The 15,808-nt window shown below is 56.7% G+C and overlaps 4 protein-coding genes across 4 annotated transcripts; all 4 read right to left on the bottom strand.

The window, feature by feature from the left end:
* Positions 1 to 1,223: 1,223 nt before the first annotated feature.
* On the bottom strand, positions 1,224 to 2,684 carry LBRM_29_2480 (ATP-dependent phosphofructokinase; the record flags this gene model as incomplete). The annotated part of the gene is made up of 1 exon (XM_001566541.1): positions 1,224 to 2,684. One exon carries the CDS (start codon positions 2,682 to 2,684, stop codon positions 1,224 to 1,226), a length of 1,461 nt encoding a protein of 486 aa, XP_001566591.1.
* Positions 2,685 to 5,676: 2,992 nt separating this feature from the next.
* VPS4 (vacuolar protein sorting-associated protein 4) lies at positions 5,677 to 7,014 on the bottom strand (the record flags this gene model as incomplete). The annotated part of the gene is made up of 1 exon (XM_001566540.2): positions 5,677 to 7,014. One exon carries the CDS (start codon positions 7,012 to 7,014, stop codon positions 5,677 to 5,679), a length of 1,338 nt encoding a protein of 445 aa, XP_001566590.2.
* A 1,915-nt stretch (positions 7,015 to 8,929) lies between these two features.
* On the bottom strand, positions 8,930 to 10,273 carry LBRM_29_2460 (putative protein kinase; the record flags this gene model as incomplete). The annotated part of the gene is made up of 1 exon (XM_001566539.1): positions 8,930 to 10,273. One exon carries the CDS (start codon positions 10,271 to 10,273, stop codon positions 8,930 to 8,932), a length of 1,344 nt encoding a protein of 447 aa, XP_001566589.1.
* Positions 10,274 to 11,990: 1,717 nt separating this feature from the next.
* Positions 11,991 to 14,906, bottom strand: LBRM_29_2450 (conserved hypothetical protein; the record flags this gene model as incomplete). The annotated part of the gene is made up of 1 exon (XM_001566538.2): positions 11,991 to 14,906. The coding sequence occupies one exon, from the start codon at positions 14,904 to 14,906 to the stop codon at positions 11,991 to 11,993; it is 2,916 nt and encodes a 971-aa protein (XP_001566588.2).
* Between the last annotated feature and the right edge of the window lie 902 nt (positions 14,907 to 15,808).

Here is a 15,808-nt window from a genome sequence, read left to right as displayed (position 1 = left end):
AGGGGGTTGTGGTGGTTTTGCGGTGATAGGGCCAACAACAGCACCGTCGCTCAAACAAGTCGCGCACCCCACGCCTTTTAACACGGGTACGTGTGCCTTTATGAAGTCTGTGTCAGCCGCGCCACACACGCGCAGTAGGCTGTATGGCAACAACGAACGCAAAACGGTCGCGAGAGAGCGAACAATGAGACCGCGACAAGAGGGGAGAGGGAAAGGGGGCACGCAGTAAAAAGGTGAATTCACCTACCACACCATCGCCGTGACGGCCACCGCACGCTGCAGCGACACGCACACAAACAGCTCAACATGTGATGGAACACAGATGCTCATAGAAAGAAAAACAACGGAACAATTAGAGAGATGAAAAGGGAGTGTTGGGGAGGAAAAGGACGAGGAAAGAGAGTGCAGAGGTCTCACACAGGCACCAAACTTTGGTAAGGACCAGATGGCACAAACGCGCGCACTGACCAGCAGAACGACGCGGTGTAGCAAAAGGAGAGGGGGGAAAGAAAAAAAGGGGGCGCCTGTGACTGGACGAGGGGGCACTGAACAGACGAAGCCCCCCAAACACAGCGCATCACTGAAGGCACAGCAAAGGAAAACGAGGTCCAACAAAAGGAAACGAACGCATGTCAACGAGGCACATGAGCCAAACCCCAACAAAAACACGCACGTCGCCGAGGCGTGGGCACAGACACAAGCCGCCCTCACACGTACACATACATGTGCAGCTCGCGAAGCCACTCCAATTAGGTCCCATCGAACCTTTCGTAAAACTGTGACGGAAGTAGAAAAGTCCCGAACTGGCGAACGCGCCTGGGCAAATGAGCGTGCGACCAAGTCTGCACGGGCGTAGCTACAACAGTGTCAGTGGGGCGCATTCGTATAGGTTCACCGCCCGTACTCCCTCTCGACACCACAGTTGAAATTGCCACGCCCGAGGCTAATTACGCAAGGCTGGTATTGCATCCATTCATCATCTCCGTCAGGTTTCCTAATTTGCTTTTGGTTTGCTCGCCTCGCTCTTGCTCTGTATCACTCCCCCCCCCCCCCACAACCTCTCGTCACACTGACAAGCCCTCTGTTTTTGGGGGAGGAGGCACCGTCGCAGTGGTGGGAGGTGGAAGTCCTGCCGTCCTGCCTCCTCCGCTTTCGTTCTCACCTCTCTCTTATCGACAGACGCACACTCGCCGCCTCCTTCCTCATTCTCGCCTCTATGTACATCACACCTTAGACGCCAGGCGCGCAATAATGCGCTCGCGCTCCACGTTTAGCGACTCCAGGTGGCGGCGCAGGTCCTGCTCGTTCCACTGTTGCACGTTGTCACTCAACCCCACAGTGATCTCACGCACCTGCCGCCAGAGAGCTCCACGAAGGCTGACGACGCGGCGCACCGATGTGGCCGCCTTGATAGGCACAAGAATGTAGTTGTTGTAGCGGAGTGCGATGATGCAGCCAGTTGCACCGGCCATAGCCTCGTGCACGGCAAGAGTGGCCAGGGTGGTGCAGAAGAGAGCATCGTTGGATGACGGCGCGCAGGCGCGGATCATATAAGACGGGTCAATGTACTTGACAGTGCCCTGGGGGTACTTTTCCTTGTTCGCGCGCAGCCAGGACTCCACCTCCTTCTTCAGGATGAAGCCGATATCAATAAGCTTCTTGTTCCCGGAGGCATCATGGCCGCCCACTCCAGTTTCCCAGTCCTGGCCAAAGCCCTCAGCAACGATGATGACGCAGTTGCGCGACTGCTGAAAGCGGCGCTCAATCAGGCGCATCACCGTCTCTTTCGGCAGCGGGTTCTCAGGAATGAGACAAATATTCGCCTGCGCGCTGGCCACAGCCGTCTGGGCAGCAATGAAGCCGCTCTCACGGCCCATTAGCTTCACAATACCCACACCGTAGTTGAGCGATACGGCCTCAGCGTAGGCGGCGCGCACGGCGTTCGTGGCCTGCTCGACGGCAGTCTGGAAGCCAAAGGTGCGGTGGGAGAAGGCAAGATCGTTATCGATCGTCTTGGGCACACCGAAGACGGAGATGTTCTCGCCACGGCGCTTCGCCTCCTCGTAGATTTTCAGAGCACCGCGCTGCGTGCCATCACCGCCAACGGTGAAAAGGATTTTGATCTTCATACGCACAAGTGTGTCGACCATCTCCTCCGAGCTCTGCGGGCCGCGAGAGCTACCCAAAATCGTGCCGCCGAAGCGGTGGATCTGGCGCACATCCGTGCGGGAGAGCTCTATGGCGGTCTTGCTGCCCTCTTTCGACAGACCCCAGTAACCGTAGCGGAAACCGACAACGCGCTTGACGCGGTAGGCTATGATGCCAGCCAGCGTGATGGAGCGAATGACATCGTTTAGACCAGGACAGATGCCGCCGCAGGTCACGATGCCGATAGAGGTCTCGGACGGGTTGAAGTGGAGGTGCTTGCGGGCAGCAGCCAACTCGCACACCAGCTTGTTGCACGACACCGGGTACTCGGAGTCCAGGTCCTCCTGCGGACGGGGGTCGTACATAATGTGCTCCACCTTGTCGCGGTACTCCTCACGGAGAATGTGCTTCTTAGAGGGGTTCATGTACTTGCAGCCGGGCAGGCGCTCCACCGTCAGGTCGGCGGCAGTCACCTTGGACAGCGGCGGATGGTACGACGGCACCATTTTGGTGTTGATGTGGCTGCGTGTCTCCATTTTCGAAGGTGTGACACGGAGCTGTACGGAAATAATAAAAGTATTTCGCCTTCAGTGAATTGTAAAGCGCGCACGCCGAGGGTGATGGCAGCGGGTATCTCAAGCTAAAAATCAAACGTGAAATGGAACAAAGAAAGTCTGAGTTTGCGTCATTAAGAGCAGCTGACACGGTGACGACGACGACGGTGTTGATGAGAGGTGAGGCGGGTGACGGTAAAGGGGAAGAGCAGGGGAGGAGGGACGACGAAATAGGCGGAGGGAGCGGGCGAGAATGATATTCAGGTGTGCGTGTGAGAAAGAAACCAGAGCTTCTGTTATTGAGGCTCGCACGCGAGGCGAATTGCCGTCACCCGTGTGAAGAGAGTGGAGGGTGGAGGGGGGGGGGAATAAACCAATATGGTGGAGGGAAACGAATGCAGAATCACTCGGCCGCACATCTCCAGACGTGCGCCCAGAGTCACGCCCACGAAAAACACACGCAATCCTACGTCCCTTTAAACGCCTCCAAGGGCCATTGCGCGAGAATTAAGATACCCATCCCGCCCTGTGTTCTCTCTAGCACCGGCACATCAGTGCGTGTCCATGACAACCAACAGTAGAGGAAAGACAATGAAAAGACACGATCGGCGAGGAAGAGGTACAGACGCACAGGGATAGACGCACTTTTCTTTTTCAGCGTGTTCGTGCTGCCGTAGAGAATGAGTCAAGTTCTCCACTTTACCCCCGGCCTGTCCTACAGGTCCATCGCGTCGTGCAAAGCACCACTAGACACGCGCTACTGCAACTTGTTGTCTTAGTCATCTGAGCACGGCCTCCGCCTCACACTCCACCCACACCTCGCCTCCCAGGCCACCTTACAGCAGCCTCCATTATGCCGGTCGCCACCTGGTGCATCCCTCGGCGGGGCTCAGGGCCCCCACATCAGTGGGCCACGAGGGCCGGGTGAAATGCATTCGAGTCACGCTGGCACCTTGCCCATCTTACGAATATCACACGTGTGCGCTGCCGCAGGTCGCTCCGACGCAAGGCCATCCACGACCTGAGCACTTACATCCGTAGCGATACGCCAAGCTGACCTACCCATGCCGTAGGATCTTGGCCATGTCACCGCCAGAAGTGCTTCCGCATTCACAGGGATAGGCAGGCTGCCTGACTTTCCCACACAGAGTTGAGGGGAGGCGTTGGACCCTGGATGCTGCGCACTGAGGCGTTGTCCCCCCCCCTGTCGTGAGGAAGCGCAAAGCTGAACTATGCAGTAAAAACGAGAAAAATCTCAGTTGTGCATACTTTTCTCTCTCTTTCTACTGCCTCTGGTTCGACACCTCCACAATATAGAGCAAGCGCGAGACACGGGTGCAGAGAGAAAAAGCGACGGAGTATGTCTGTTCCATCGCTGATGAACTCTCTCACGACAGGAGAAAGGCTGAGAGAGAGAGAGAGAAAGGTGAAAGATAACGACCAACAGAAGAAAAACGACAAAAGAGGTCAGCATGGAGATCGACGGGCAGAGGAAGTGCAGCTACGCACACGCACACGCACACGCGAGGAAAGGGGAAAGGGACGGGAAAAAAAGGGGGAAGGGAAGAAGAAGCATCGAAGTGAAAACGTGAATCAGTGAAACCCAACAAAGGATAAAGAGAAAAAAAATCGAAAGAGGCGACAGCGATAAAGACGCCTCTCTCTCCCCCCACCACACACACACACACACATATACTAACGCAACATACGCCACAGTGTTCATAGGCACAGCAACTCCGTGGGACAAGACTGAACTGTCCCTGTCCTCGCGCCTCCTTCCTTCCTAGCAGACCCGTTCGTCAACGGCAACGATATTCTTTTTTTTTTCACCTTTCGACCGTTCTAACGTCGCTTCCTCCAGGGCGACACTCCAAAACGTAGGCCTCATTGCGCATGTCCACGCAAAGACACATACAGAGAAAGGAGGGAAGCAAAAGAGGGAGAGCGAGCGCCAACCAAGCAAGCATTGGACCGGTCGTAAAGCCAGTGATCTAGTTCACAGGCACACACAACGGTGCCCCGAAGAAAAAGGTGACGCACGACCACACGTGCAACTCTGTGTGTATCCACACACACCAGTGAATACTGAGTGCGAGAACGCTGCATCAAGTACAGACCTTTTTTGCCGTGTGTTTATTTTCCTCTGTGGCCGCCTTCTGCGGATGCAAGTGCAGGCGGCACGCCCCGCAAACCAGCGGCTGAGTGGACGACCATCAGCAACAGTGCAAGGCGAAAGCCAGAGAAAAAGAGACGCGGCGATGGAAGAGCGTGACAACATCGAAAAGAGCGGATAAGAACGGACGAGGAGAAGAGGGCGCACTGAACAACATGAAAGAAAAAAAAATGTGAAAGGAGAGAACAAAAAGTGCGCAAAATTCAACATGGGCCAGTGAGGTGAAGGCAAACAAGAAAAGGGTAGAAAGGGGGTAGAGCCGGCAGCAACAGAGCACAGCAGAACCGAGAGCAGCGCAAAGTCCCTCCCTGAGAAACAAGGAGAAGGTGTGGGCCGCACACTCCTCGAAGTGGCGTAGAAAGACGAAGACGATATGAGCGGTGCTACAAAAGGGGGTGGATGTCTGCCCATTCCTCTTTTTCTGCATGTCAAATGTATCGTTGATTTGTTTGCTTGCAAAGACATCCGCCATACGCCCCCCGCACCCCCTCCCCTGCCATCTCTACAAAAGAAAAAGAGGAATGGGCAGAACAGGTGGCGAAAAGACGGAGATCGATGTGGGGCAAAGCGCAGCGGTGCGACGAGGGCAGAGAAGCGAGGAAAAAGAACATCATTAGAAGAGCGAGTGGCGAGGGGAACAACAACACGCCTTCCTCCCTCACCCCACCCACGTCGCCCTACCTCGCTTTCGTGGGCTCTCCCTTGGTCGCTTGCCTCCTTCCGCGCACCTTCACTCCCCTGCTGTACGTCATCCCCACACGCACATACAGGCACACTCGTGGCCTCCGCTTCGGATGCGACTTAGCCCTCCTGGCCAAAGTCGGCGGTGAACTTGATGTGGCGCTCAATATCCTCGTCGTTCACGGAGGGTTTGCTAGTGCGCAGTGCCTTGATGAAGTCCTCCTTGGTCACCGGCATCGGCATGAGCAACTCGGGCTCCGTAATCTCCACCGCCGACATCGGGAACGCGTCCGGATCGCCAGGAGAGCACGGCACCAAACGGTTATTCACCGTGTGCGTGGGGTCATGTGGGTCAGGGCCGACGACGCGCTTGAAGTGTGTCGCTACCTGCAGCGTTCGGATGCACTCCATCAGAGCGTTCCTCACGAGGTTCTCGATATCGCTACCCGAGTACATATCTGTCCGCCTCCCAAGGTCCAGCCAGTCCTCGTCGTCGAGTGTGTTGGGGGTATCGCCTATGTGGATTTTGAACATCTGTACACGTGCCTGGAATTCCGGCAGCGGAATGTAAATACGGCGCTCGAAACGACGCCGGATAGCGCTATCAAGTGACCACGGAATATTGGTGGCAGCCAGAACGAGCACACCTTCGTCATCGTAGCCTACGCTCTGCATCTGCACAAGGAACTCCGTCTTGACACGCCGTGACGCATCGTTCTCGCTGTCGGAGCGCGCCGAGACGAGAGAGTCGATCTCATCCACGAAGATGATAGAAGGCTTCCCCTCTGCCTTGTACGCCTCGCGAGCCAGCTCGAAAAGATTGCGCACGAGTTTCTCCGAGTCACCGAGCCAGCGAGAGAGCAAGTCGGAGCTACTGACACTGAGAAAGGTGCCGTCTGCCTCCGTAGCCACCGCTTTAGCAAGGTAAGACTTACCCGTACCCGGGGGGCCGTAGAGCAAGATGCCGCGCCACGGCTTGCGCTTGCCGGTGAAGAGCTGGGGAAACTTCATTGGCAGAATGACGGACTCCTTCAGGGCCTGCTTGGCCGCCTCGAGGCCGGCAATCTGGCTCCAGTGCACGTTGGGTTTCACCTTGAGAATGGCACCACCGAGGTTGTTGCGCATGCGCTGCTTGTCCTCGTCATCCTCCTTGGCCTTCTTACTGGCCGATGCGGTCTTCTGTGCGGTGGAGCCGGAGCCGCCCTGAGCGTTGGCGTCTCCGTCTTTGGAGCGGTCGAGGAACTCCTTGATCTTCTCGGCGCGGGCAATGATGTCGGACACCTTACTCCGCATATACTCACGTTTTGTGGGGTTCTTGTTCTCATATTTGATGGCTGTCAGAAATACGTCAATTGTCTCCATGTACCACCGGTACGCCTGCTCGTACTCCTTGTTTTCATCCAGCGCCGCAGCCTTCTTGAAGAGCTCGACGGCTTTAGCGGTGAAGTCGACGGACATTATAACAAGCGAAGAAAAGAAAGAGATTTGGAGTGGGTCGATGAAGAGATGGAAGGGAGTATGAGAGAGGGGGTAGTGGTCAGATCAGGGGAAGCAGCGCAGCAGAGAGGAGAGAAGGGGGCAAGAGTCAAATTGAAAGAAAGACAAACAGGGAGCAGAATAAGAGAGGAAAAGGTGTGATCGTTCCTTCTTGTGGTGCCGGCGTGTATGCCGCATGACTCAACGCATGTGTGTGTGTGGGGGGGGGGGGGGAAGTAAAAATTGAAGAAGGGCATGTAGATTGAGAAAGAGAGAGGATGGACGAACGAGGTGAAGGAAGTGAGGGGTCATGTGGTGGCACGAGGTATCGAGGATGGTCAGTTTCGTAAAGAGGACCTTGTCCTTTCCCTTGCCATCTCTCCGTAACGCCACAAAAGACAGTGGGGAGACCAACTTAACGGAGTCAAAGGGAACGGGGGGCCGCCAGAAAGGGGGCTGTGACGCGCCACAGCTGAGCTGTCATCCACTACGTCACGTGATGGTGGTCTCCACACTTCCTTAAACGAGGAAATGAGTTGACTGCCCACATTTCACGTATCAGCTTGGTTCTCCAGGGGGGAGAGAGGAAAGAGGAAAGAGAAGACTCCTGCATCCGGTGAAGCATGAGCGTGTGCTCCATTCATCCACGTAATGCCCTCCATCGATGTGGGCTAGACCCCCATGGCCTGCCTTGATTTCGTTTGGGTGCCCTCATTGGAGCGGCGTGCCGCAAAGCACTGGGGTCGCCGGTAGAACAAAGACGGCTGCCTGCACAGCTGTGGGTATGGGTGGGGATGTGGGTGTGGATGTGGGGGTGTGGGGGGGCCGAAGAGAACGAGACGACCACACACAAACAAAAAAAAAAGCGAATAAGCACACAACAGACAAGAGTACAGCACAGGCAGAAAGAGGAGGTGGTGGTGGTGCTTTTAAAGGGCAAAGGGAGAGGAGGAAGAGGGGGAGGGGCAACAGCAGCGAAGGACGGAGGAAATAAAAGTAGCTCCTCCTGACACACACAAACACACACAATTGGGGAGACCGAAGCAGGTGAGAAGAAAAGAGAGAGCCCACAATCCCACCACCAGGGACACAAAGACAAGCAAAGAGAAAGAAGCGAATGTACGAGGGCAACTGCATCCACGTATAGGTGCACATCGTCGTATCCATGGCCCTGCATTTTGCGGGGGAGGAGTGCATGGCGAAAGGAGTGAGAGCGAGCGGGGGGCAAGGGGGAAGAAAAGATGAGCACGTGCACATGTCTCAGAGAAGCAGGCACAGCGACCACCACGCCCCAGCCTTCTCAGCCACTCTTTTCTGCGAGAGACGAAAAGAACCAAAACAAGGAAAGGAGAGCAGGAGCAGCGGGCTGGCACACACACACACACACGCATACATGCAAGGAGGCTCAAAAGGCAGCACATAAAAGAAAAAATCCAGAGAGCCCCACCACCGCCACGCTGCAATCCTGTAAAAGTGTATGCGCCATCAGTCCACCACGGCGGCGTCGTGGTGGGCACACAAAAAGGATGTGCAGCACAAGGCGGCTGCTACAGACGGCACCGCTTCCTCGGCCACCGTCGCCACTACGCAGACGCAAACACGATAGCGATAAAGCACAGTAAAACAAGAGAGGGAAAAAAAAAGCAAGGCACCACACAAAACAGCACAATATGAGGGAGAGAAAAAGAGTACCGCCGCCATCCGGGATGCGGGTGAGCTCACTACCCCCCGTCCCTCCTCCTCCGTATCCCTCTCACTTCCGCTGCTCCTCTCACACACATACACACGTCAACAGAGAAGCACACACATGCAAATCAAAGCCACACAAGTGCGGGCACCATCGTGCACCGTCTGCTTCCCACCATCTCTCATGCTGCCTTCTCCACCCTCGCCGCCATCACACCTTCCCCTCCATCAGGCGCTGCTCCATGATCTTCTGCAGGCGGTGGATGACACTCTCCGACGTGGGACGTGCGGCGGGCTTGTGAAGAAGCATTGCCACGACTAAGCGGATAAACTCCCTTGAGTAAGTGTAGCCCTGTACGCCCTTAATTTCGCGCTGAATAGCACGCTCCAACGACGATGGCGACCACTCAGACGAGGAGAGCACTAGCGCCTCGCCGGAGTCCGTGCGCACGCATGGAAAGTCCGGCAGTGTGGCAAGCACGAACATCACCACACCGAGGCTAAACACATCTGCTTTGGTATCGCCGCAGCTCGTCGCCAACTCTGGTGCGCGGTACTCATACGTCGGTGACATCTCGCGCCGCTTAATGACGCTCGCCGTTACGTCTACTGCTCGACAGAGATCCAGGTCCATCAGCAGTACCTGCTCCTTGTGGTTGAGCAACAGGATGTTCTCGGGCTTGATGTCACGATGAACGAGCGGTGGCTCTTGCCGATGCAGATAGCTGAGGGCGCCGGCAATCTGCAGAACGATGGAGCACAGCTTCACCTCCGTCACCGGTTTGCGCTGCATTTCAATGAACTTTTTCAAATCGCCCTCGTTGTAGAAGGGCATGACCACGCAGATGCGTAGTGGGTCCTGCTTGACCGAGACGTCGAGGTAGCGGATGAGATGAGGGTGGTTTAGCTGGCGCATGCGTTCAACTTGTCGCGCCTGGGCCTCAAAGGCGGTGACATCCGTTTTATTAAACACCATCTCCTTCACCACCACCACCTCGTTCTCCTCCGTGCGGCACTTGTACACTACGCCCTGAGCACCCTCGCCGAGCTTCTCTCGCCCAAGCAGATTTCGGTATTTGGTGCTCATCGTCGCCACCAACGCTGCAGCTGTCACGCGCGCTTGTGGAGGCGACGGTGCCACCGGGGCCGCACGTGACACGAGCGGCATCGGGAGCTGGCGCAGCATGGCGCCGTCTACCACATAGCGGACCACCAGATTACGCGCTGCCTGTGACATCGGGTACTCGCAGCACAGACTACATTTCAACTTGCCACACTCGAAGCTAGTGCCGCTAGCGACGCAGCTGAAGCAAATGGGGTTGGCACACATGTCGCAGAAGAACTCCAGGCCTTCATACGAGATGTGCTGGTGGCACCGTCCACAGGAGAAGACGTAGTCAGGTAGCGCGCACCGCATGCAGAGGGCCACACTCATCCGGTTCGGGTAGCAGATTTGAGTGCATGTCCCACACACGGCAGCGCGGCAGGAGACGCAGAAGTTCAGCTCATTATCCTGCAACCTCGACTGACACATGGAGCACTTATGCCACGACATTGTCACCTCCACTCGCCAATGGAAACGAGTTGCTTGGCTTTGTGCGGCACGAATGCGTGACCGTGTGTGTTCGAAACTCAAGATAATGCGCCGATCTGGACAGCACTCGAGATCTGGACAGATGGAGTGAACTAAGCAACAAGACACCAAAGGTAGAGAAGCCAACCGCACCTACTTGTGTGAGCTGGGGTATGTTCACCTGACTTCGAGGTCTGTCCTCTCTCTCTCCCTCTCCACACACACACACACGAAGAGAAAGATGCTTGGGAGATACCAGGCGCAGCCACCACGACTGGATGCGCGTACGCCAACTGTTGTTGAGAGGGGGAGAGGGAGGGGAGAAGGCTGCACGCTGCTGCAAATGGGGAGGAAAATGTACGCAATGAAACCCGAAGGTACCGCACCCGCGCGCATCTGTTGTTTATGAGCGAAACAAGCCAACCAACAAAGGCACAAGGCAGCAAGGAAGAGGGGATAGGGTAGAGGAGGAAAAGAGTTCAGCCAAAGCCGCCACGCGACAATGCGAAAATAGGGCCTAAAAAGACTCGGAGAGAAATGAATGAAATCCAAGAGCGACCGCCACGAAGGGGCACATTGCATTCGTTCAACCTGCTGGAGAGAGAGAGAGAGAGGGCGAGCGAGCGAGAGACCGAGAGAGAGAGAGAGTAACTGCCTCTCAGGTGCTAGATACTGAGCACGCGCAGTGGAGGGAAAACGGGGAGTGAACGAGAGCCACGTAGGAGCCCCATTAGCTCTTAGATCATGTTTAGAGGAGTGGAAATTTCCTTCCATATTGCCAGCTACTTCGCATTCTTGCATACCGCAAGCGGGTGCGTTTATGCCGTAATGAGGAGTGGCACACTATGCGTTAGGCTCTCTGCGAAAAGGTAGAAGGAGGCCAGTGTGGGATGAGCTGGGGAGAACAACACAGCCATAGTAAGTGAAATGTAGAGAGTAGGTACACTGTAGAAGAGAAAACGGTGATCAGGCAAAAGGTCCCCCATTCGCACTGCGGAAGAGAATATGGGCAACCACTACACATGAAGAACACAGCAACACACAGAGGCACAAACAGGGCATCTTCGAGAGGAAAGGGGAAAGGGTAAACGGAAAAGACGCACTCGTTGTACAAGGTGATACACACGCACACACACGTGGGAAAGAGGAGAAATAAATACAGTGGCGGCCTAAATACAACAATGGAATCGCCACACCGAGACAAGAGGAAAAGCCATCGCTTTTTTGTGTGTATGCGTGTGTCACTGTTTGCACTGGTGGGTGCGCACACAGCGAGCGACATGATGCCGTCACCAGCTCCGCCACGTTTGTCTTATCCAAAACCCAAAACCCCGATACGTTTCCCTTTGACTGGGTGGGGCAGGGGGGAGAATGAGGGGACGGCAAGGCGGAGCGCAACCACACCGTTACAAACGTGCTACACATATGAAAAACAATCGAAGAGGGACCAAGAGTGTCCGTGTCTTTCACAATGACCTTTGAGAAAAACAAGAGAGACACAAGCGCGCACGATACCGGAAAAGGTATGAAAGAAGGAAAAAGTCAGAGAGGTGCTCAACTCGACAGTGGTGAGAAACCCCTCGCAGGCAGTGTTAAACAAATGCCTGGAGAGAGATGTTCGTGTTGAGCAGCGTCGACGCCGATCATCGGTGCCTTCCCAACTACTACACTCTACGATACCTCCCTCTATGGTTGAGGACTACACCGTCTCTACGACAACTTGGCTCTCGGAGGAGCGGCGATCGATATCTGTCGAAGCAGTCGGCGTGTCCCTCACCTCATCAAAGGAAGACTGCGACAACGAGGACGAGTGATCGCTGTTTGAGTCATTCGTCATCACATGCTCGGAGCCACAGTCGCCGCTGAAGTTCTCCTGCGCGTGAAATGGGGCATGAATATCGCGCCGCGGTGACCGATCGTTGCGGTACAGGCGGTCACCAAACGACTCCTTCGGCAGCAACGCGAACTGGTGACGTGCCATGTCAGTGATCTGGGGCTGAAAGGACAGCCTCCCGGTGGCATCGCGGGAAGGAGATGTGGTAGGGCTGGGGCCAGAGGACCGGCGCATGCGGTAGAGGCGGTCGAATACTGACCTGCGCCGCGGTGTTGCGATGTCGTCCTCGGAGGAGTGGTGCTGAAGGCGGTCGCCGCGGCCAGGCGAGTACAGCTGACGCGCCATATTCGATATCGCCGGCCTGTGGGTGTAGTCGCCGCTCGGCACTGGCTGTGAGGAGCTGCGGGGCTTGTACAGACGCTTGAAGACACTGAGCCCCGGTTTCACTTTATTCTTGGCGTAGTGGGAGATGACAGGTTTAAATGGTGGCGGCGCGGGCTGCTGCGGCGCGCAACGCGGCTCCAGCAGGCGCGGAGACATGCGGTGAATCTGGTAGCGGCCCGGGGAGAGCTCCGAGAATCCGGATGCTGGGGAATACACAGAAAACCCGCGTGCCCCACTGAAGGGCGAGTGACTGCGGTCCGTCATCACGGCCGGCGACGCATCGTTGTAGTTGCTAAACGGATTGTTGTGTATTTGAGGTCGGAAAGTGAGTTCGCGCCACTCCCTCGCCGCTTCCTCAGCGTCACGCCGCTCCCGCGCACGCAAGTCCAGAAGAATGCGCCGCCGATACGCTGGCATGGATGGGAGGGGCTCCTCGTCCTGCAGGAGAACGCTAATCGCCTTCGGATCCCACTTAGAGGCACAGGACGTGTCATAGGCACCGCGCACTGCAGATCGTCGCAGCGAGTCATCCGAGCCAACCGGTTCCTGCGCTGCAGCAATGCTCGAGGATGTCGGGCTTGATGCGGCAGCGTAATTCGAAGTTCGGCTATCTGAGTACCCGTACGAGTAGGAGCCGGAGCCGCTATAGCTCTCATCGTCGTCGTGTATGGGGCTATGCAACCCGGAAGACTGCCCTGCGGCAGCAGCAGCGTGCGAGTGCCTTGATGACCGCTTACCCTTGCCAGCCGGGGCAGAAGTCGTCGGTGCCGACACCTTCTTCTTCCTTCTGCCGTGAGAAGCACGGTGGGTCGCGGACGTTTTCGCCATCTCAGCCTCTACACTGTGAGCAGACCGCTGCGTGTCCTCGTCGCTGCCAGATGCCTCGTCCAGGTCCGCCGATTTGGCGCTCTTCCCAGAGTGCCCCTTGGTTGTTGGCTTCTGAGCTTTTCCCGATCCTTTGGGCGCCACCGCCGACTCGCCTGACCCTTCGTGAGCCGCATCTGGGCCCTGCGAGACACGAGATCCTGACAACGCCGAGTGTGCCGAGGCACCCCCGTCCTTCGCAGCGTCAGCATTGGCATCAGCGGCGCCAGGCGGCCCGTTGGACGTTTCGTTGGGTGGAGGCGCAGTGTCGGAAGCTGAGTGCCTAGCAGGCGTGGCTGCAGGGGTCTCCTCCTTAGGTTGAGCCAACTCAGCCTCCTCTCCCGCGGCTTGCTCCTCCTGCAACTCTGCAGCGTTTGCCTTGCTCGACCGTGCTGACGAGTGCTTGGAGGCGGTGCGGGTCGCGACGGGAATGCTCAGCGCTTGCTCCGAGGGACTCGCGTTTGGCTCTGCTGCGGCGATATCCTCGGGTGTAACCTGCGCCTCGGTGTTGGACACCGCTTCTCTCGCCGACGCCCGCTCTGATTGCGCTTCGCTGTTCCTCGACGCCGTCGACACCGCCTCCTCCTGCGTGCAGCAGGAGCAGAGTCCACAGCAGGTGCAAAGCTTTTTCTTGCAGAAGGAGAAGAACCTAGAGAAGATGGACTTTTTCTTTTTCGCTGAGGCCACCGCCTCTTCCTCGGGTGGGTGGGCGTTGGTGGCGGGGGGCGACTCGACCGAATCGCGCGGCCCGGCATTAGCAGCTGCCCTTTCCGGAGTGGCTGCAGTGGAGGAAAGCGGTGCTACCTGTGCTGCGGGAGCTGCGCCAGAAGCCGCAGTAGCACCAGCCACAGCATTGACCGCAGTCGTCGCCGCCGCCATCTGCGAAGAGGTGCCTGAGGCACCTGGGCGATTCCTCGCATCTGAACTCGCATCATGGTGAGGAGCAGGCTCGGCAGATGCATGGGAACTAGTAGGGGCTCGTGGAAGACTGGGTGTCTCCACGTTCTGTTGAGCTTCCTTCTCCTTCATAGCCGCAACGCGAGCGCCGGGGGAGGCAGTCGGGATGCGCTTTTCCGAGAGAGCCGTCGACGGTGAGACACTTGCAGAGGCTGCAGGAGGCGGCATCACATCCCCGCGATGGTCGGGCAGGTCAGAAGGGGCCGCTTCCACAGGCGCAGGCGTCGCGCCAGTACCGGCAGAGTTGATATTCACGGCGTTCTCAGACACGGAAACGACAGACTGCCCATCAGCACCGCTCCCCCGTTCCTGAGAGCCAGGTGCTGACCTCTCCACGGCATTGCCATCGGCTGAGTGATGCGACGACGGCGGATCTGCTGGATGCTCTGCAGCTGGAGCAGGATTTTCAGCGCTACGCTGCGAAGAGTGAAGGCTATCCTTGTTTGTACCCTCGTGTGCTGCGGAGCCCAGCAAGGAGCCGTCGGCCGCATTGCCGGACTGGTTCGCGCGCAGCGTCGCCTCCTCAGCGCTGTCCGAGTCACTGTCTGGAACCAGAAAGCGATTAAAACGCTCCATTACTGTCGTCAGGAGACGTCAATAAAGTTAAAGACGAGAGGGTAGCGGACGATGGGGTGCTAAAGAAGACGGCGGTGGCGGGAGGTGGGGACAGCGGTGCTTAGCAGAAAAACAGACCACAGAGTGAAGCGAAAGGGAGAGAGGAGGGGGAGGAGAAGAAACGGCTGTGAGTCACTGGCGCGAATGTGTCTGTGTGGATGGGTGGGTGGGTGTGAATGGAGAGAGACGGTGTAGGGGGGGGGGAGGAGGATGTTTCTACGATATTGAGGACCAGAAGCAGGAGGTACAGAAGGAGTGGTGGAGAGCGGGTAGTGAAGGGAGCCTTATGGAGCCGTGGATGGAAAAAGAGAACGCTGAGAAAGCGCAAATGTAGAACCATCAGCCAGAGCGAAAAGAAAAAGAGGGGGGGTGAGCGACGGTATGGAGGAGGAGGCGAGGTCTTCTAAGTCACATTCGCTGTGAAGCGTGCACAGGGGAGAAGAATGAGAAGTTCTAGCATAAACAAATTCAGCCAAACATTTGAATGGAGAGCCGAAGAGAAGCAAAATAAAAGAAAAAAACATACCCACGTACGTACAGTGCGGTTGAGCGCAGAACACACCAAACTGGTGCTCCCAGAAAAGCAACCACGACAAGAGGAAAAAAGCGCGCAGCGTTGCGCTAATGCTAATGGCGGGTGCACATCAACAACGAACAAGCGCGAGAATGAACCACATGCGCATACACACAGAGAGAGAGAGAGAGAGACACGCACGGAACGAGAAGAGAGAGGAGGATGAGGGAGAGAGAGGAGTCGTGGAGGGAAAAAGAGCATGGGGGGATGCCTCGATAGGTGGACAAGGGCGAACACACGCGCACATACAGTAAAAGCAGCGCAAGCAATACGGATGTGTCCGGGCTCC

The sequence above is a fragment of the Leishmania braziliensis genome, chromosome 29, assembly GCF_000002845.2.
Source record: "Leishmania braziliensis MHOM/BR/75/M2904 complete genome, chromosome 29".
Lineage (NCBI taxonomy): Eukaryota > Euglenozoa > Kinetoplastea > Trypanosomatida > Trypanosomatidae > Leishmania > Leishmania braziliensis.
This window is presented reverse-complemented; position numbering and strand designations above follow the sequence as displayed.